Source organism: Lepisosteus platostomus, chromosome 15, assembly GCF_059453375.1.
Source record: "Lepisosteus platostomus isolate fLepPlt1 chromosome 15, fLepPlt1.hap1, whole genome shotgun sequence".
In the NCBI taxonomy this organism is placed as follows: Eukaryota; Metazoa; Chordata; class Actinopteri; order Semionotiformes; family Lepisosteidae; genus Lepisosteus; species Lepisosteus platostomus.
In genome coordinates, this window is record NC_142625.1 from 14,051,552 (window position 1) to 14,074,115 (window position 22,564).

The window sequence follows — 22,564 nt, forward strand, 5'->3', positions numbered from 1 at the left end:
ATGTAAATGACAATTAGGCTGTCAAGAACATAAACAGCCTTGTTATTATTTGGGATTTCTGCGTGGGTGCAGAAACTCTTTTCCTTTTCTTTTTCTTTACTTCAGGCTTGGTTCCTTGAACAGTATGTTAACCCATGTGAACCCCTGTTTCCTTGGTAGCGGATGATCTGTAAGAGGGCCACTGCCTTGTGATTAGCATCAAGACAGTGAGCAGCTGGAGAGCCGGAAATCTTCATCAGAGCACCGTGACCGAAAACGTTGTCTTGAGCCATTCAAATACGCATCTGCATAAAACCAAGGTTGAATCGGACTTTGCGGAACAAATTTCTAAACGAGCTGATGGGGTCAACCGGTGTTCGCTAATTATACTGCAGATTCAATCCACGTGTAGGCCGATTTTCTTAACTGTTGCTTTTACAGACAAGCAATACCAGCCTCCTTAACGTCAGAGAATAGTTTTGACCAGACAGTTTGTCCCTGCTCAGCAGAGGGCAACGTTGAGCAGTTCTGAACTGTTCATGTCACTGGAGACTCAGAACTGCAGTCTTGTCATTTCAACAGCCCCTTAAGAGTCATTCAAAGTCTGGCCACATCCAACCGAAAGCTGTTGCTCTTTCCCTTGACATAGATGATTAATTTTAACAATCGGAAAACAAGAGCCGTTATTGACTTGCTTCCTGATTGTGCTGCCACATTGTAATTAATTTGTCAGAGCTGCAGGCTTTCTCAGTCCTGATCTTTGCCTCTGTTCCCTAATGGCTGCCCCCCTGCTCCACCCTGTAGGACCTATTGTCAAGGCGCAGTGCAGTTTGAGGGATTATCTCTTGGCTGTGATCAGGGCAGCTAAGCTCCAGGCGAATCTTGTGACTTGTCACTGGAATGCCTGAGAGGTCTCAAGTAGCCCCCTGAGTCTGTAGTCCTTGACCTTTGAACAAACCTGCCCATAACTTGGGGGGCATTATTCCCTCCTGGGGGTATTTCTGTGTTTTGCAGAACCAGATGTGCCTGACGAATCTGCCCTTGATCATAACCTCTTGGCTTGAAGTAAGATCTAGTTGTTCAGTCTCTTGATTTGGATTGTTTTGCGTTACTGATGTTCTCTCATCTGCAGAATCAGATATGCTACTTCCACCCGTGCTTAGCAGAAGAAATCTCTTTCTCCTGGCTGGCATCTTGGCACTCCTTTTAATTTTCTTTGAAATGGCTTACCCCACGATCTGTGTCTTTTATACGTTTTCGGGGATGGTTAAACCAGTAAAGCAGGTTTTCAGTACCCATCTGTGCTGTGGTTCTGATTCTGCGAAGGAAGACAGGGTGATTCATTCTGCGCCGCAAAAGGAGCAGGAAAAAGCACCTGGGTTCGGCTGTGGAGCCTCTGCAGGTGTGAGGGAGAAAGAAGGCAGGAGCAGGGATAGGAGGCTGAGGAGAGGGGGAAGGTTAAAGGGGGGGGCCTGCAAATCCCAAAGGAAGTATGGAAGATGGGAATCTGGGAATGAAAGGAGTTGTAAAAATAAATCAGGCGATCAGAGCTGGGGGAAGGCGTGAACATTAAGAATGATTTTGGCTTCTATTACAATTCTGGGTCCTGAAATGATACGTTGTGCAATGCTATGTGTAAAATATCAGCACCTAACAAAATGTATTTCTCTGAAGGAGCCGTGTCTCGGGTGATTAGCGAACCCAAATGATGTGTGTGAACGTATTTGTCCTCTGCTGCCCTGAACTGGCTGGAGTCTCCTACATAAAAGCCTCACAGCAAGGCACTGCCTGTCGTTTCAGCACTGTTTTTGGCTTCTGTACAGACCGGCTGTGCAGCGGCCAAGACTTTGATGAAACAATTCATCTACCTTTCCCCTTCCGAAGACTGGATTCTATCAAATCAATATCAGATGAAAAGAAGAAGAGACTGAATTTTTCAGCAGCCTTCTGTTCTGACATTCTGTCTCTTTCTGCTCTAGGGAATACCTTGCAGTCTTTGGTTGCTCTGTACTATTTGGCTTTTTGGCTGTCTCGCCCCTCACAGGAGTAAGTGCTGTGTGGGATGATAGTGCTTTCTCAAGCAGAGTTAACGTGCAGCCTTTCAAACATCTTAAAAGACCAGTTTAATTCCCTGGCCTGTCAGGTCATTTCTCACTTCTCCGAGAATGTAATGCACTGGTTTATAGCGTTTCGTGTGTTAGGTAGCAGAATTTTTATCAGAACAAAAGTTACTTTTGGGATTCACCAAGTGGTAATTAAGAAAGTAATTCCTCAACAGGCTGACCATGTAACTCCAGATACACTGGGGCACTTTGGGACGGCCTAGGATTTTAAAAGATCCCTCAGATTGGAAGACATTTATTTGTAATTTATCAGTTCTGGTGTATGGTGATCCTGTAGCACTCCCCAGCTGTGCACTATAAAAACTGGCCAGTAATGACATCGAACATAAGAAGAGTTAAAATCAAGAGGAATCCATTCTTCTGTACTACAGTATGTAACACTGGCTTGGTGACACCTTAATAACATTATAAATGGGCCAAATTCATGTGGAAATCCCATCATATGAAGTCACTGTTCTACAGAGATGTGTGATCATGACATCCAATGTGATGAAAGATTGAATAACGTCTGCATGGCTGTTCAAAATATCATTTCCTTTTCTGAGGTGAATACAGTAGTTTCTTTCAATGCGTCTTCCTGGCTTTTGGAAATAGACCCATCACTTTTCTCAAAAGAGCTCTGTAAAGCCTGTTGTCATGCATCTTTATAATTCTTTTATTTCATATTGCAACTGCAGCAGTCAAGCACAGTGAGTGGGTCTGAACACAGCTTATATCATGTATCATAGTCTCTTGTCTGAGTCTGCAGAGTCATCCCTCATAAATGTCTCAAAGTAATAGAAATTATTCCACTCAGACGGAGATCCGTTGTCTTTGAGGTGGGCTAGCTAGCTTTTAGAGGGCATGTGAGGGTCTCAAAGAAGTTGAAGGTGTATCTTCTTCCTCACTGATTGGTAAGATTTTCACAATTCTGAACAGTGCAGTCCAAACATCCTACTGTACCTCTATAGAAAGTGGAGGGTTGGGTGCAAACTGGTTTTGTCATTTCTAGGCTTGAGTTCACACCTGTATTGAGATTGAAGTGTTGCAGGACAAGAGTGTCACAGGTCAGCTCTCGTTCAGAGAGTTTCTCCTGTGCTCTTGAGGAGAATGAAGTGGCACTCTGGAGCGGTTGTCTTCACTGTGAGCTGAAGGAAAATTGAAATTTAATTTGAAATAAGATGTGAATGGACATGTGTCTGTCTTCCCCTTGGGATCAGGGATAACAATTCTCTCTCCCCCCCGAAACTGCCACATCCTCAACTGTCTTTATCACTTAAACTGAAATCTTCATCCTGCTGGGCAGCTGGCTCTCTCAATGTTGGTCTTGGATGTTCGTGCAAACTATTGAACAAGGCACCCTTTTCATTTCAGGAACAGTTATTTCAGAAAGTGTTTACATGCTGCTGTGTGTTTATTGTTTATTGAATGCTAAGCTTGCTTTCAAAGCACTAAAATTACTGAGCAATACTGGACATCAATCTGACTCTGGTTTATTGGTTTGATGTGCTGACTTCTCACCGTGGCACAGAGGCTGTGGCCCAAAACTAAAAGCCATTTTATAATTTTACGGGCTAGAGTTTAACTTGAAATTGTATGATGTGCACTTTACCAGAATTAATGCACAAAAGACCCATTCACTACTTGGATGTTAGTTAAAGATTCAGTGGAGTAATATGATGTACACAATAACAAGATGGATGAGAATTAATATTCAAATCTACCTTAATGATAGAAGAACACCCTTCTTTTTGACTGAAAGAAAATTTTGATTTGTGTCAATAGGAGCTACGTCTTGCTACCTGATATCAGTACCTAAGCAAGGCTTGGCAGTACGGAGATAGGAGACCTCGGTTTGCTGTAAGTGGCGTTGATAGACCAGTAGGTGTCACTCCTCCCTCTCAATGAGACTTTTCAATCTAGTTCCCCACTATAGATACAGGGGAAGCTGCTCAAGGAGGTGCTGTCATTGCCGCCATTGTTGAAACACCTCTTGAATTCTGTTGTGGTAACTGAGGAAATAATAAAAACCTGCACCATCTGGAAGGCGTCTGAGGCAGTGACTTGAATAATGTCTAAAATACGTTGTAAATCTGATTCACAACACTGCAGCCAAGGCCCCTTGTTCTCGCTAAGCCTTTTGCTAACAAAGATTGGAAAACTGAAACAGAAACCATGTTTTATTGTCACATTTGACATAAGAAAGTGTTGCTGCACAGTAGATAGATACAGTAAAACATATGAGCAAGATACAGTAAAACACATGAGCAGTATATACAGTATAATGATTGCAGAGGCAAGGGGTGTTAATTTTGTGACAGATTACGTCTGTGCATGCTAGGTCTTGTGATTTAGTTAGGAAAGTTATAGGCTGGTGTAGTTTCTGTTCCCCTGTTGTTCTCAAAATTCTAATTAGAAAAGTGATTCCTGAACACGGTGGCCATATAACTCTGAAGTCGGTAGCTTTACTGTTGATAATCACACTGCAAATCTGTATTCAACACATTGGCCATGTCTTGAGACAATTGTTATACATCTTGGGCTCGAGCTTAGGGTTTCAAAGAAGGCCAGAATTCTTTTTACTTGGTAAACAACTGCAGAAAAGCAATGGGAAGTGTTTGGGAAGCTCTAAGCTAGACAAGTTTGCCTTCAAGGTCACTGAGAATAGCTCTGGTGCTTCTGTCTTCCCTGAGGTGTGGCTGAGTAGACACTAAGGTTCTGTTAAGCAACGTAACGGCGAGATCCAAATGTCTGCTGAGGAGGAATTATCGACGTGATTTTCTTTTTCCTTGAGCATGAGAACAATTTGGAGCAAATTGAGCTGACACAGGGTGCATTGCCTCTGCTAATAAGGGGCAGAGTGGTGGCTCTGTGGCTAAGGATCTGCGCCTGTGGCTGGAAGGTTGCCGGTACAAATGTTGCAGCCAGCAGAGGAATCCTACTCCGTTGGGCCCCTGAGCAAGGCCCTTAACCCCAACTGCTCCAGGGGCACTGTACAATGGCTGACCCTGCACTCTGACCCCCAGCTTCTCTCCCTGTCTGTGTGTCTCATGGAAAGCAAGCTGGGGTACGTGAAAAGACAAATTCCTAATACAAGAAATTGTATATGGCCAATAAAGTTATCTCTTATCTCTAATAGACATCTGCAGATATTTAGCTGCCTAATACAGTGGTTCCTTACCCTTTTCATAATATTATGAATATATATTATTATTATTAATATCATATATTATTAAAAAGGGCATTTCTCGAAAAGAGTAGGGGTGTAACCCCGGTGTCCTGGCCAAATTTCCCATTGGCCTTAACCAATCATGGCCTCCTAATAATCCCCATCTATGAATTGGCTTCATTACTCTCTGCTCTCCTCCCCACTAATAGCTGATGTGTGGTGAGCGTTCTGGCGCACTATGGCTGCCGTCGCATCATCCAGGTGGATGCTGCACATTGGTGGTGGTGGAGGGGAGACCCCATTACCTGTAAAGCGCTTTGAGTGGAGTGTCCAGAAAAAGCGCTATATAAGTGTAAGCAATTATTATTATTATTATTATTATTATTATTATTATTATTATTATTATTATTATTATATATGGCAATCTCACTCAATGAAATGTTGAAAAACCAGGTCAATCTAATTGACATACAGTATTTATCATCTAAAATGCTTTTAACAGTGGGCAGCATGGTGGCATAGTAGTTATCATTGCTGCAATCACTGTGTTGGGGGCCTGGGATCAATACCTGGTGCTATCTGTGTTGAGTTAGTATTTTTATGTGGGTTTCCTCCGGGTTTCCTCCTATAGTTTCCTTCCTCCTAAGTCCAAAGACATGCTGGTAGGTTAACTGACTTCATGGAAAACGGACCTCCTGGTGTGAGTGTGTGTTTGTGTCAGTCTGCGTGTGCCCTGTGATGGTGCCCAGGGTGTACCCCACCTTCTGCCCGTTGCTTGCTCGGCTCCAGCTCCAGGGCGACCCTGAACTGGATGCAGTGTTTAGAAAAAGGAAGGATGGAATTCAGTGAACTGCCGCCAGCAATGCGCTTGGTACTAGGCACTTCCGTCCTTCAGATGAGACGTAAAACCAAGGTCCTGACTCTCTGTGGTCATTAAAAATCACAGGGCCTTTCTTGAAAAGAGTAGGGGTGTAACCCCGGCGTTCTGGCCAAATTTCCCATTGGCCCCTACCAATCATGGCCTCCTAGTAATCCCCATCTATGAATTGGCTTCACTACTCTGCTCTCCTCCCCACTGAGAGCCTACGTGTGGTGAGAGTTCTGGCGCACTATGGCTGCCATCACATCATCCAGGTGGGGCTGCACAATGGTGGTGGTGGAGGGGATCCCCATTACCTGTAAAGCGCTTTGAGTGGAGTGTCCAGAAAAGCGCTATATAAGTGTAAGCAATTATTATTATTAATTACCAAGGTGTTTGTTTATGTGAGTGTGAGGACGGTTCAGAGGAAAGGGCAGAACCTGATGGAACTCCATTCTCCAGTTGTCGTGGAGCTCTGCTGTCTAGGAAGAGAGCTGAGGCTCCATTATGCACTGTACTGCACAGATAAGAGAGACAGGAGTAAGAAAGAGACCAGCCAAGGCATCCTTGATTATGGGATTGTACCTGTTGTGGGGGGGGATTATGCAAGGAGAGAGAGTACTGTTTTGGATCCCAGGAAGCAGCATAGCTGCCTTGCTGTGCCTGTATAGAGGAAACACAGAAGACGCTTAGTTAGAGTTCGACAAGGAGCTAGGATTGAGTTCTGTTTGGTTTATGTTTTGGAGGTTTAACTGCCCTACGTGAACATATGTTTGTGCCTCTCACAAATGAAAACTTTATACTCTGCAAATATAGTTGTGCACACACTGGATTTGTTGTGTACAATATTAATCTCATGTGATAATGTCAAATAATCCCAAGGATGACGTTGATCGCATTCAGTGGCAGAGCAGGAAGAGAAGGGTGTTTGTCTGCCTGCTTCAGCAGGGGGAGGGAGTGGGTGTGCGCAGGAGAGCTTGCCAGAGCCACTGGAGGGACTCCAGAGCTGTTAGAATGATTACTAATTAGAATGGCTCTATTTATTGTCATGGTTTTTAATGACCATTAATATTGCTAAAGTGAAGGGATCAAGTGATTAAAATAAAAAAAAAATGTCTGTCCTTTATTAACAGTTATGCTGCTGGTGCTACCTTTGGCATTGTTGTAGCACAACATGGATTCACGACCTGAAATTTTGCAGTCTGAAATCAGGGTTACTGGGTGCTCTGTTGTATGACACATGGGTTTGAAGTCAGAATTCAGGGGTATTGGGAGCTCTGTTGCAGCGCACCTGGGCTTGCAGTCTGAAATCAGGGGTACTGGGGGCTATGTTGCAGCGCACCTGGGTTTGCAGTCTGAAATCAGGGGTACTGGGGGCTATGTTGCAGCACACCTGGGCTTGCAGTCTGAAATCAGGGGTATTGGGAGCTCTGTTGTATGACACATGGGCTTGTAGTCTGAAATCAGGGGTATTGGGAGCTCTGTTGTATGACACATGGGCTTGTAGTCTGAAATCAGGGGGACTGGGTGCTCTGTTGTATGACACAGGGGTTTGAAGTCAGAAATCAGGGGGACTGGGGCCTATGTTGCAGCACACCTGGGCTTGCAGTCTGAAATCAGGGGTACTGGGGCCTATGTTGCAGCACACCTGGGCTTGCAGTCTGAAATCAGGGGTACTGGGGCCTATGTTGCAGCACACCTGGGTTTGCAGTCTGAAATCAGGGGTATTGGGAGCTCTGTTGCAGCGCACCTGGGCTTGCAGTCTGAAATCAGGGGTATTGGGAGCTCTGTTGCAGCACACCTTGGCTTGCAGTCTGAAATCAGGGGTATTGGGTGCTCTGCTGCAGCACACCTGTGCTTGCAGTCTGAAATCAGGGGTATTGGGAGCTCTGTTGCAGCGCACCTGGGCTTGCAGTCTGAAATCAGGGGTATTGGGAGCTCTGTTGCAGCGCACCTGGGTTTGCAGTCTGAAATCAGGGGTATTGGGAGCTCTGTTGCAGCACACATGGGCTTGCAGTCTGAAATCAGGGGGACTGGGTGCTCTGTTGCAGCACACCTGGGCTTGCAGTCTGAAATCTAACAAGCAGAAGAACAGGAACATCTGGTCACAGCTAGAGAGAGGTGCGGTGTTCTCCAGATAGCAAAGGGAGGGAGAGCAATCAAGTAGCACAGCTCGCTTATTCTATAAAAAGAAAGGGGATTTATTACTGTTTTCTTAGCAGATGTCATTTTCCAAGGTGACACACGGTTCATAATAAAGATTTACTGTAAGTGCAGGTATAAAAGGGAACAGTAATATAGTTATTACAAGAGCCAGCACCATAAAATTACACCATAGGAAAGTACAATGAAGCTACTAGAGAAGGTGCAATGCAAGAGAGACACAAAAACAAAAGAAAAAAATACAAAAGAATTTAAACTACCATAACAGTAGCAAGCATATAATGAGTGTGGATGCGCAGCCATTGTTTTTAGCCATTTAATTACAGCTGAATATGTGAAACAGGTTAATTCCATTACCAAATGGAGACTTACATGAATTCAGTGAAACACTCATTTGAGAGCTGAGGTGTTGCTTAAACAGGGGTCTTGAGGAGGCCATAAAATGTGGTCCAGGACCGAGCGGTACAAATGGCTGTGTGCACTTCATTCAGCCGATGAGGAACATTAATAACTACTATTTATTTCTATCAATAGTAGTAGTATTTCAAAACCTTAACTATTTTGGCTTCTTAAGGCTGCGTTCTTAAACTGTATCCGTTTTCACTGCATGGGGTTCAGTCCAGAGGACCCTCTGCCTCTGTGCAGGTTCTCATCCTAAAGTCCGGACAATCTCTGCACTGTGGCTGGCAGAGAGACTCCCGGCAGAGAGGAGCTTTTTCCTCTCCCAACAGGGACTAGGAGAGGAGCCGCTGTCCCAGGCCTGTATCACAGGCGTCACCTCATTCTCTTTCTCATTGTCATTGGCTCAACTGTTAGCCCTGTCACTACAGGCTGTTCTCAAGGCAAGACTATAGACCGTTTTCATTGTGTGTAGAGGCTCCCTGTATTGCTTTAGACTGCCCATTCCTCCTCGCTAAACAAAACTGCTGTTTAGTATTATGCTGGTATTCGAGTGTAATTGCATATCTTCCCACCTGGGTAAATTTAAAGGTAAATGCAGAGACAAAGGTGCACAAGACTCAGTGGTAGAAGCTTTTTAGCGTTTTATTTAGGGGGATTTGACCTTATGGTTTAGTTCAGGCCATGGGACTTGGGTAATAAAAACACTGATTCTTCAGGCCAAGACAGGGGAAGATGGGAGTTTCAGGCAGGAGAGAGTAGAAATGAGAGACTGATCAAGACGGTAAGGCTTTGTGCTCACTGCTGTAACCAATGGAAGACGGTGTGGATTGGAGAAGTGGGACTGAGGGCCTTTCTGCCCTTCAGCTGTGGTACTAATAGAAATCGGCCTACACTTTCTCAGTAATTTACAGACACAAATATAATTAGTTGAATTAGAATGATTGCCTTTGTAAGTCTGTAAACTTAGAGGGAATGTTAGGAATGAAATAAGCTTCGTTTCACAAACATTTCACATTACGCCTAATAAATTTGACACTCGCTTGTTTCAAATGCGAGTTATCGGAGCCTGTGGATGCAGCTATAGCACAAGGCGAGTGCCAAGGACTGCAGAAGCCCATGTGGCTGAAAGCAGTAGGGTTCGCTCTTGACTAGGAGGCTCCCTACAGCAGCTCCTGCAATATTGATGGTGCACATTTGCAGGGCTGAAAGCACAGATTGTTCGGCCAGCCATGGGACTCGGGAGAGTCCTGCAGGGAGGCAGCCGTTCGTCTGTGGGCGGGTGAGGGTGGAGGCGGCCTGCTGGGTGACCTGAATCAGTGGGTCTTTGTTCTGTCGGCAGAGCCTACAAGACTGGCCCTCAGCAGTGCAGGACTCCGAGTGTGGAGCTGCCTGCAGCTCGCCTCAGAAGATCTATTCCAAGGAGAGGAACTGACTGCGGGTGTTAGCCCTCGATCAGTATTTACTGTAAAGACGCACAACGTTGCTAAGTGGTTTCACTCTTAACGCTGGCATGTTCAGTTTCAAATGCCATCTTGAAGCTTTTTATGCCCCCTTACTCTCTGCTTTGCTTGTCTGATCTGAAACAAACAGAGCCTGACCAGAATACTTCTTCAACCCAGGCAGGGCCTGTTCTCTCAGCTCCTGCTCCCACCTGTTTTCTGCTGGATGTAAGATAAGATAACTTTATTAGCCATATACAATTTCTTGCATAAGGAATTCATCTTTTTGTGTACCATAGTTTGCTCTCCATGAGACACAGATAAGGAGAGAAGCTTGGGGTCAGGGGTCAGGGCCCCAATGGAGTAAGATTCCTTTGCTGGCCGCAGGATTTGAACCAGCAACCTTCCAGCCACAGGGGCAGAGCCTTACCCACAGTACCACTGCTCAACCCCAATGTGTCGTCACAGCATCATGGAAGAACTGTCAGTGTTTTTGTAGATGATTTTGTTGGGATGACTTATGCTGCTGTAACTTTTGTTTTTATAGAGTTGGACACCATCTGAGGCAGATTGTAAAGTTGGCTGTTATATTTATGCAGTGTGTTGAATTCAAAAGACAAAACACTGGAACGGATGTCTCATGTTGGAATGTGAATAAAAAGCAGAAATATGGGAAATTTGTGAGTGACAATATAAGGAATATTTTAACATTTTCAGTGGTGCTGGTCAGGCCAATTGTAACAGTGCAACAAGACAGCGTGTATTTTGGCTTCTAAATCACATTGTTTGTTACTGCAGTGAGCTTTGAATGTAGTTCTACAGATATCATAGTAAATTCCATCGTCTAACTCATTTCTTAAAGCTGTGGGTGGAAAGTCGGACAGCAGGTAATGAACAGTTCTGAAAACAACAACAGTAAAAGGTTTCAGGTTATTTCTTAAATTGCCCACCCACCTGCGGAGCCAGCTACCTGGAAGAATGGCTGTTTGGGAACATTGATTTCAACCGGTCCTGTGTGGATGACAAGTTTTGACAAGGAAGAGAGCTGAGTACTTTTGGTTGTGTAGTTGTCTGGATGTGTCTTGCCTGTTAAGAGCACGACCTGTTCAAATCCGCCGGAACACCACCCTTGTTCTGAACAAGTCTCTGTCCTGTGGCAGCACGCCAGTAATGTATGGAAAGGCGCTGTGGGAGACTGGCTAAGTCACGAGAGACACTGAGACACAAACAGAAACGTTGTGAAAGTTACGATAAAAGTGTTCGAGGAACCAGAACTGCCACACATATATTTCAGTAAGCATTTATATCAGGGGGCTGAAACTGCAGTCTGCTGTGACTTGTAATATGTCTGGTGTTTTAGCTTTTCTTTCTGCTGTACTTTTTTCTTGGGGCTTTTTTTGGCCTAGGGTGAAGGCAGGGCTGGGACGTTTCTCAGCTCTGACTTGCCCATCACCTTCTCTTTATCTCCTACCAGTTTCGCAAAAGATCAATAAATAAAGAAAGAGAAGGCAGCACTTGTTTTCTTCCCCCCCCCTGTATTAAGAATATGGGTTTTTCCAGTTTCCTGATATTTCTAAAACCTTGCAGAAGCTACAAGGGGCTGGAGGTTTGCTCTCGGTGTAGCCTGGCTCTGCACGACCCTGCCTGTGGGGCAGATTCACAGCCCGACAGCCCGGACTGCTGGACAACTCCAGCTCGCTGGGGCGTCACGTCCCCTCGCCACATCCTGTTTGTGCCACGCCTCGCTGCTCGGCTCAGATCAATCGTCAGGGCTGCGTTTTGTCAGCCTCCGCATCGTGCTGCAGCTGGAATGGGACGGAAGACACTGGGCCACTGACTGGGGGGATATGCGATTCCACAGGAGGCTCATTTCTAACACACCCGGCTCCAAATTACCACAGTCCGCCCTCTGTGCTCAGAAACAAACACAAAGCAGCTAAAGACTGCGGTTGGATCTATGAAGCCACTCTGTAGAACCTGACGTTAGTATCTGCTGTGTCCACATTGATCAAAACTCAATTTCCCTCCTGACTGTATTCAGATAAGCAAGAACTGACCCGTAGATTTTCACTGCGCTGTTTAACAAAATGTATATTTTACTCGTGTTTCTTGCAGAACAGCACCGGTTTGTTTTCACAGCAAATTGAAAAGCAAGGAGGCTTTGGCAGGAGATAACATTGCCCCACAGTGGAGTAAAAAACAGGCAGCTGCCGGGAGTAAACGCTGCCCTTTGAGAATCTCAGGTTCCGGCACAGTGGGCAGCAGAGCTGTGACAGAGGAGGCTGGGAAGGGGACCAGGGTCAGTGAAAGGCCCAGAGTCCTTACTAGAGGCCTGCTGGGTGCTGGGGACGGGGGGGTATTAGGACTGTGGTGCAATGGAATACTAATCTTGGGCAGCAGCTCTTGCTGTACTGCTCATTGCTCATGACAGGAAGCCCCCCCCACGCACCACCACCTCCCGACAGGCCCCTCGCAGTCACATTGTGCCAGAAAAGTGTTTGAAATGCAGAGTGGTCTCCATGGCAACCGAATCCTCTGTTCCTAGCCAGTCAGGGCTGGGGGGCAGAGTAGAGGCTTTTATCAGCGTGAAGGGAGAGAGAGAGAAAGAGAGAGAGGGGAGAAAGAAAGAAACGGTACGACAAGGGAATACAATAGAAAGGACCGTTTATGGTCTTTTTTTTATTTTTGACTTAAGCAGGAAAAACACCGGGAATATTGCTCGTCTGAATCCAGGCGGATCAGAGATGCCTCAATCCACGAGCTTCTCTGATGTCGAGAGCTTCCCCAGAGTGTGCCTGTCGCCCCGGCGATTTCCTTCTCCTGGCGCTGCTGCAGCAGCTGCCCGACACGCCCCGGAGGAGCATCAGACATCCGCTGACAGCCATCAGTCACACTGGGCTGAGCGCTGTAGTTCTAGCACACAGGACTGGATGCTTTCTGAGTCACAGTGTTCAGGAGTGGCCTGAAAGACACGTGTGAGGCATGACGGAGGAGCGCACCTCAGTGCAGTGTAAGAAATCTGTAGGATAGGTCCTCACTGCAAACCCTAATTAATATTAGGGTTTGTAACTTGACTCCAGTTAACTGAGTAGTGTTGTAGCCATGCAGTTTTATAGTGAGATTCTTTCGTTGGGAGAGTAGGGATGTCATGAGATCTTGCGCTATCTACAGTCACTGGACAGTTACTGACTTCTTCAAACTGCTCCTCTGTGTCTGAGAGAGAGGCGAGTCCGATGTCAGTTGTGGTGACATGTGAGCTGCTCTGTCCATCTCCTTCGTTAGCAGCCATGACCGGTGTGCTTCACCCTGCAGTCCCTCCGCTTCAATCAAATTAATTCAGTCTCCTAGCCTACACTGCTCTCTGTGTCTTTGAAAGGACATTAAACCTTTCATCTCGCATGTTTTTAACTTTTTCCAATCTTGCCTCGATACCGCCAGCCCACGGCCCAGCCCGTCATCACAAAACAGAATTGTGTGTTTGTGCCGGAGTGAAATTTGCCTGTGGATGTGGGGGTTGTGTTGTGTGGGTGCTGAGTAACTGGAGCAACAAGGAGCAGTATGTGTGGAGTGATCAACCAACTGCCTGTATTGTCAACCCAGTGGAAGGGAATGACTGTGTGCAATTATACATGAAGTAAACCGATTTCCAGCTTAGTCACAGGCGGCTGTTCTTTCCTGTAAAATTAAGTGTATGCTGTGTATCAGATCTGCAAATGATCAAGAACAGACATCTGAAAGGATTTGTTAAAAAAGAATTAAAAACATGTTACGTGCTCTGAAGAAAAATGTACTGTATCTTCAAACAGAATCATTTAAAAAAGTGTATGCATTCTCTTTGGTGGTGAAAGAAAGGGAAAATCCCATCAGTTTTTATTTTCATCAGATAGTCGGCAGCCCTTAAAAACAATCTTCTAGGATGTAATGGAATGGAATGTATTTGACACAATAAATAGTGAAGAGGCTTGGATGCTGGAGTCTGGTCGCTAGCCCCCACAGTGACCTCGTCTACAGCGAAGGCTGGATGCTTGGTAATATTCTGATTTCAATAGCTGAAGCGAAATTATATATATTACAGCCCACCACCAGATGAGCTCAGTTGAACTTGACAGTGGGAGAAAATTAGCCCTAGAGCAGGCAGACACCACGCATTTCATCATGAAAAAATCATTTTTCCTTTTATTTCTAATGAAAGGAGGTTCTGTCCTGGTTTCTGTGCTCTTATAATTAAATGGTAAGCAGCGTATTCTCATCTGTAAGCAGTAAAACAACCCTACGTCCTGGGCTGAAATGGATTCATTTGTCCCACAGTCTTAAATACCGGGGCCAGTTTTAAAGTCTTTCAGCCATTTGGCGAACAGAGTTGTTATGATTAACGTCTTCAGGGCTTCTGGTCTAGAAGGCCCAATTGACCTCTCATTCAAATGGACTAGACTAGAACGACCCTTTGCGAAGAGTTTTTCTTGGCGTGTGCAAGTCTTTTAAAAACTCCTGTCATGGCAGAGGGAATTGGCCCAAAGGTGGACAGAGTTACTGTAGGAAATCTGCAGTTTACACGGCCAGTGTGAATTTGGTGCAGTAGTCCAGGGAATGACCTGCAGTGCTGAACTGGGATGTGTCCCACCCTGCCGGGATATTGCCTGGTGCGATCGTGTCCTTTGTTATGGGTTGAAGATTGTGAATATTTATATGTGAGGTAAAAGACAGCGCTGGTAACGAGCACTTTCCTACACCCCCACACTCCCACTTATCCCCAGAAGAACGTGGCGAGTCGCTCTGCTGAACCTGCCAGCAGAGTAGTTCTGTTTTTCCATCTCTTTATCTTGCTTTCAATTCTTCATCTCCTCCTCCCCTCCTTTCTGCTTGCCTTGTTTTTTTCTTTCAGGGGGGGATGCTGTGCTTTCTCAGATGAAGCGACACAATGCACACTTGCAGATCGCATCTTAGTTGTGCATCCCAATAACAGATACAGAAGGAGAAAGTCTAATTTGCCTTTTGTTGCTGTCTGGGGTTTTTTATCGTTGTCGATGAAGAATCCGTATTGGCGGCTTGGAAATCCACGTCCGACAGATAGGGATCTGTTCCTGCCACATTCTTATCGTTTTGAATTTGCTCGTTGTCTCTGTGTGCCAGTGCACTGCGGAGACAATGGAATCACGTGGCATGCTGAAACAGAGAGAGAGGGAGAGAGAGAGCTTTGCGTCGCCACAGATGATACCTGCTGTAGATGTGTTTAATTAGAGGTGGGGAGCCAGTCAAGTGCTGCTGACAGGGATATTGCAGTCTCACCCTCGAGAGGGGCAGCCTATTTTGTGAGAAAAAAAAAACACCTTTAGAAAGCTGCCAATGTAATGTTCATCCTGGATTACAGAAGAGGTAAAATCTGGTGAAATCAGGTAAAATCAGAATAATATGAAATAGGGCACAATGAAGTCATAATAAGCGCAGTCTTTAAACACAGCAGAGGAGTCAGGGAACAAAACCCTTTAGGGACAAAGACTGCGAGGCGAAGAATGTGTCAGGTATGACTTAGATGAGCTTAAATTCAAAATGCTGTGGAAAGTTGCCGTCATAATCTTTCAGTAGGAGTGACACTGAAAAAAACGCATTTTTCAGCTAATTCCATTTGCATTTGCATTCCGTTGTTTTAAACATTCTGTACTACAGCTTGTCAGCTTGGGTTATTCTGTTCATTATTGCGAGTTCTTGATAGGCTGAAAGCACATCCCAGCACATCTAGGAAAAGCTGAAGGATTCAGGCTATTCTCCTCTGCTGTGTCTCCTCTACAGTTCGTTTCTTCCTCTCAAGGGTTTTGTGCTGTGCCTCATCACCTGTGGGACACAGGGGCTGATGCTTAACCTGCCAGGCAAAGCCAGAAAATCTGGAGAGTTGTAAGGATATTCAGACCTGCACCTCAGGTGCCTGTGCAGTCAGCTGAGGGGAAAAGGTAACACAAGTAAAAGACACAGAGGAAGAGTTCAGATTTGTGGCAGACACTTTCAGAACCAAACCAAATAACACAATATTTATATGAATGAATTCTGTTTGTGTCAGAGCTGATGCCTCTTTGTTGTGCACTGGCTGAACCTTGCCTTTTCTCTCGAAACGTTTTTTTTTTCCCACCCTGTCTCAGGATAGCAGGCGCTTACTATGACAACGGAGACGGGATCGGAGTCGGAGGTGAAGAACGCGGCGGAAGAGCCTCCTCAGCAGAAGGGGGCGACGATGAGCTCACAGGACACTGCAAATGCTGATGGCAAGAAGGCCAAGCAGGTAACGTCTTACCAAGAGCATCTGGGAGAGATTGTGTCTTTGTACCTCAGGTGGTCCTCACAGTTGACAGTGAGCACTGCTGACGAAATACTGAATTGAGTGTCCTCTCTATCCATGTATTAGTCTTGTGTTATACTTGTTCTAGTCTTGCTGAAAGGGGGTGCAGTGATCCTTCAGTCCTCTTCTCAATCATCAGTGAAATACTCGAACCAGCTACAAAGACTTTCCTGAATACGTCCCTCTCTCAACTGAGGAAGGCAACACAATACATTATATTAATTCCCCAGTTCCTGACCTCACCTCCTGCAGTCATAACATCTCTGTGCTCTCCTGCAGGTGTGCATTTCCTTTAACTGCTGTTGTTGCTGCTTATTGTGTCTAAGTTGGTTGCTAAAATGAGACCAGATGTAATTTTCCTAGTCAACTCTAGATTTCCCAGCAACATTCCCTTGTGCACGGATGAATAACTTAATACAGAGACTCAATGAGACTCTGAAATTTGGTCTAGTTCCTGTCAGCTTAACGTCTGCTGGTGTCATGCCTGTATATGTACAACTCAGCCGGATACCCCAAGTACAAGTGCCATCAGTTTGCCTTTTCTGTAAAAGCTATCCTATAGAACAAGCAGTGGCAGGTCAATTGCAATCTAGTGAACTCTGTTATTTGCAGTCAGGGTTCAGATAAAGGTGCAGCACTGACACTGTCCTTAAGACAATCGATTAGTCTTCTGCTTCTTCAGCTTTTGAAACCGTCAATCCCAGCTGGATCAGACCGAAAATTGTCTTAGGGATCATTTGTACCTTGTTGGCTTGGCTTCTGTTTTGCTACCAGGAGCCAGTTTGCAGATCTTTACGGTATTAAAAATGAAGTTGTTCAGCTTTGTCAAGGTGGCCCTCAAGGCGCTGTGCTAGGACCTTTACTTCTTCAGATTTTCACGGCGTCTCTTTGTTCAGATTTATTTCCAGGTCAAATCTAGCACTGCTGTGGTTTCGGTACTTTACAGGTGCCAGTCTGCCACTGAGACACGGATGCAACAGAACTTTAAGTCTAAACTGTGCCATAGGCTCACAACAGCTTTGCCAAGCTGATGACTTCAGTGTTGTTATTAACCCTGTGTTTTCATTGGAAACTTATGGTCCCAATGTCACAATGGTATTTCGTCCGTTTGTGTAACATTTGCTTCCTTGCACTTGTCTATCTGGTGCTAAAATACTGTTTAAATGCCTTTCTTTGGCGCTGCCCTGCTGTGACACGGACACCTGTGCTCCTGTACTTTCTGTAGTTTTTTTTTTCTTTATTCCTTATTGGTTGGTTATTTTCGTTGTTGTTGTTTTGCTCTTTTTCTTCTTTCTTTTGGTTCTTGTTTATGTTTGCTTTTTTTAAAAGTGTTGTAGCATATCTAGTTTACTAAACTACACAACACTGTCACGAACAGTTCTTTCCCGGCCCTATGCAGACGACACGATCCGGAAGGGAGTGTGGAAACGCTAGGAAAAAGTCATGCAGGAGAGGGTATGGAGACAGGGGGCGTTGTCAAGGGGTGCAGGTGTCCAGGGGGAGTGAATCCGGGGCGAACTATCCATGAGTTAATCCAAACGGGTCATTCAAGACAGAAGGTAGAGTCCAAGGCCAGGGGATCCATCCAGGAAATAAAACCATGAACCGGGTCGGGACCGGCATGGGGAATCGGGAACAGAAGGTTAAAACCATAACGGACCCAGACACTCACGAAGCGGGATTCAATGAGGAACCAGGAGTGACGTCTGCGTCTGGCTTTTAAGGTGGAATGGAAATAAGAAACAGGTGCAGGTAATGGGGCAAAACAAGGAAGGGCTGGAGCACCCTTAAGAGGAGGAGTAGCGATCGTGACAAATACTATTTTCTTATTTTTTGTAATGGAGCAATGTGCAATGTTTTTCTTTCTTCTCAGTTTTTTTGTTTGCATTCTGTCTAAATGTACAGGAGTGCTGTGTGTCCATAAAAAAATCCCTCAATAAAATCTTATATAATTAAGTGTACACTACTGAAAAGTTTTTCTTAAAAGTGTTTCTCCCCTATTCTGGAAATTGCACAGGGTCCTTTCTAAGTTTCTTCTGCACACTTATTAGACTCAAAAATAATTGCATAGGTGTAATTCAGCTCTTAGTCTGGGATCTGCTAATTCAAGCCTTCTTTATCTGCAAAGGACCAGGCTTCACACAATGAAAGATACAGCTTTCTAGTGTGCAGCACCACATCTGTGGAGCTCACTGCCCCCAATCCATTAGAGATTCTGTGACTGTCAACGTTTTCAAGACTGGCTTAAAGACCTGTCTTTTCTCTAAAGCCTTTTAATGTATAATTTATTTTACTTCTGGTTCCAATAAGTCAGTCTGCTGTGCCTTTTCACTTTTATTTTGCTTCTGTTGTGCATTATACAGCATGTGAGCAATTGTACGGCGCTTTTGAGTTTCTTGAAAAGTGCTCATAAATTAAAATATTATTACTGTCTGACATCTGTATATCATCTGGACTATATCCAACCATCATTCCATTATCTTAAAGACTGTCATTCCTGGCAAGGGTCTCGGCCACCTGGAGCTCATTCTCGAAGCACAGGTCACCTGTTTATCGCAGGGGCATCTGGATTAGAAATGAATGGATTTTACATTAGAATCAGTAGAATGCAGGTGTGCTTGTTTCTTCTGTTTTCTAGATCTTTTCTGCAACTGAGCACAGTACTTCCTTTATGTGATTCTGCTCTTTGTGAATATATTGTATTCTTTTTGCGAGTCAGAGGGGTTTAAGCATTTGCAAACGTTTTTGGAGGGAGGGAATGTTTCAGTGTTTCTCTGGTTTAAATGAATCCAGAGAGTTCCCTCATATTTTGACATTCGAGTTGAATCCAGAGTTTTCGAGGGAGATGCTGACCAGATGTCACTCTCCTTGTCTGGCAGTTCTCACCAGATGTTTCATAGCATCAGTCAGCCAGTAATCCAGATGTTACTCCTGTCTCTTTTCCTGTAGCACACTGTATCATTAGGTTAAAACGATTAGTAAAATTTGATAAAGCCCTATAATAAACTGAACTGACAATACAAATGAAAAAACAGTAAAAACATAGCATAACTACAACATTGCACAGTCTTACCGACAGAAGTAGAAATTAGTCTGATAACACGTATGAGCCTCTAAATGAACTTAATTAGATTAGTAGTCATTTTGAAAATGAGGAGCGGCAAACTTCAGTTTTCTTCAGTTCCACTTGGAATGGAATAACTTTGCTTGCTGATGTAGCACAAGTGTCATCTTGATTAGGGTGTGACAGTCCTCACCTTTCTTCCAAAGGATCATGACGCCAAACATCTGGATGACAAAGACCACCGGGATACAGATGAAGCCTCGGAGAAAACAACTCCCAGCAAAGCCCCCAAATCCCCTCAGAAGACCTCCAAAAGGCCCAAAACTGTTCTCTTCAAGGTGACTCTGCTCGACAGCTCCGAGTATGAAGACGAGATCGAGGTAAGTGCTGGGTCGATAGATACCAGAACGTTGTTGAGATGACGTTGGCTTATTGACTACATTTTCAAATGACATTTTTTCAAGAATTGTAGCTGGAACTTCTTGGCTTTTCTGAAGTAACACAGTGCAATTGGCAAACTCACCAGCCGCAGGCCTCTGTGAAGCAATTGTTCATCCCGATTCGGGAACATGGAAGTGACCTCTGTAGCTATGGGTCACAAAACCAGCGTGCTCTCATTCTACTTTCCGGTGGTACTCTATTTTAGCAAAATATAATAAGGACTGGGCAAATCATAATGAAATAAGGCCTAGAGGTGTGATGAAGCAAGATATAGTCTTGTATGGCAATGTCAGTGCGTAATTTGGAAAGCATGACGAAACACCAAAAAACAGCCAGAGAGCTCACACATGTTCAGAGCAACAAAGAACAAGGTTCAATCAGAGCGGTAAAATACGCAGGCTGTCAGTTAGGCTACATTAGAGAGTGTGTTGCAAGCCGCTCTCTTAAACAAGCCTGGTGGAATTTGTCCAGCTGAAACAGGAAGAGGAAAGGCTGATTGGAAAGGCAGCAGAGTTCATGACCCAGGAAGGTCTGCTGTCTCTCCCTTTGCGCACGAGTGGAGCCCGTTCAGAGTCCCGCTGGTGTGCCTGCTGACGGAGTGGAGCCCGGCTTGTCTGCACGGAGGTGTCCTTCCTTGTTTCACGTGGGTGGTGCTGTTTGAGTTGACGGTACCTAATTGGGCAGATCTCTCCTAAGTGTCGCCACACAAGGGTCCCCCTCAGACTCTGGTAGGGATGCCCCCATGCAGTGCTGCAAAAGAGTATCATAGGTCAGCACTGGCAATGACAGAGGTGAAAATGAGTTTGGTAAGAGGACACTGAAAGCATGGTCCTGCAGATGAGGAATCTAGTCTGCTTGTCACGTGCTGCCAGCTTACAGTAGATCTATTAGTTTCTCTGGCATCATTGCTTTTTTATCCTCGGTGATGTTGGATGTGTTAGGTAGGAAATGAAGCCTGCTGGATTCCTTGACTCTTTGAGGCAAGATCAGATCATAGCAGCGCACCTTCATAAAGCTCTCAGGACTCGGACAGTCTCCTGGGACCCTTCTGTGGTCGGGGAGCAGCTAAGGTTGCCATGGCGGCAGTGGAACTCAGGTGCTGAAGCCTGGAGCCGAAGTGGGCCCCGCGGACACAGCGTCATCGAAACAGAACCCGAACAGAACAGAACTGGACTGAGCGAGAAAGCATTCGTGTCAAGGCTCTCCCCCTACACTGCCTTTGTGAAGAGCGATGCGTTATTCCATTACCAGCTGTCTCCATTTTCTCATTGGACCTGAAATAGACTTTGCAGAGGTTGTCTGTTCCATCTTCATCTTCAACCCCTCCCCAAGATGCACGTGAGCAAAAACAAATACTGTACGCAGCAGGATTTGGGGGAATCTCTTCTTTTACCATTGTGCAGGGTATCAATGGAGTACTGTGGTTTTGTGTGTTTGTGTTAATGGGAAGATGATAAGGTTACAAACAAGAGAAAATAAAAACGTGTGTGAGGCCTTATGCTGCCTGAAGCCTGTCTGTGTGGAGAAGCACAGTCTGAAGTGTCATTTAGCAGCCTGACACTACCATGTTAGTTCTGATTGCTACCACTCTGTCTGTGCTTCAGAGATACACTCTTGGAATGAATGCTAAACTCTCTCCTCTGCCCCACGCAGTGTTCTGTGAGAGCTTTTTGTGAGCCTTTTTTTTTATGTCACCAGAAACAATATAACAATCCTATTAGGTATGTTATTAACAGTTCCTGCTGAAAGGAAACAAAAAATCTACTGTAATACTCTACTAACACAAATAATAAAGAACTGAATCTCTGTTCTACTCCCCCAAGACCTCAAACCCCTCAATTTGCTCTTCCTGTGCCATTCAGCAGATTGTACTGTAGGGCTGCAATATCAGCTCTGCCCTCTCGGTGCCCTGCTGAGGGCTGAGTAATGGCAGTGTTCAGGCAGCAGGCTGGCAATTTGTGTCACTCTCCCAGCGAGGGACTGTCGCGAGTGAGGGTTAATTAACGGGCCTGTGACAAATGCTAAATATCTGAAGTTACCCCCGGCATCATGCGGAAATGCTCTTTCTTCAAACTACAGTGCACTTCCACTTGGAATAGCTCAGTGTGTATGTTCAGGCACAAGGCTTGACTTGTTGTTCTTCTGTGCCTCTTAGTCCTGCTGAGCACTACACTGAACTGCGTGCTGCTGTGGAACACCTGACCAGAGGATTCCTTTTGCGCTGTAGCTGATTTTACACTATGGCGGTTTCTTGATTTACAAACCACACTACAATGAGTTCTCATCCCTCTGCCCTGTCTAGGGCTGCCAGCTGTCTGGTTTTGACACAGTCCGGTTTTAAACCCCAGCTCCGATGTTCTTCACCCATCTGGTCTCCCTCCTCCCTCCACGCCCCGAGAACTGATCCTCTGGTATTGTTGAAGGCATCCAAATGCAGGGGAAAGCATTGCGAGAGAGCCCAAGAGAGAAGAGTGAAGAAGAGATGGAGTCGTGGAGGATCAGTACCTCTCCCTTCATTCCCACCAGAAGCAATCAAACTGGAAAGGTTTTGAGTGGGAACCTTCCTGTGCTTTGCCCACAAGGTCACATTCATTGTAACTGTTTGCTATTTTACACCA

General features: G+C 45.2%; 1 protein-coding gene across 21 annotated transcripts in view; it reads left to right on the forward strand.

The window, feature by feature from the left end:
• The window catches only part of LOC148648028 (band 4.1-like protein 1), a 101,231-nt gene that overhangs the window by 28,867 nt on the left and 49,800 nt on the right, over window positions 1-22,564 (forward strand). For all 21 annotated transcript variants that reach the window (XR_015926796.1, XR_015926797.1, XM_088608138.1 and 18 more), the window contains 2 exons: window positions 16,245-16,384; window positions 19,712-19,885. Coding sequence is in view for 19 of the 21 variants with exons in the window: in XM_088608138.1 (XP_088464264.1) it covers window positions 16,262-16,384; window positions 19,712-19,885 (297 nt within the window). In the remaining 2 variants the exon portion in view is untranslated. The remainder of the gene's footprint in view (window positions 1-16,244; window positions 16,385-19,711; window positions 19,886-22,564) is intronic.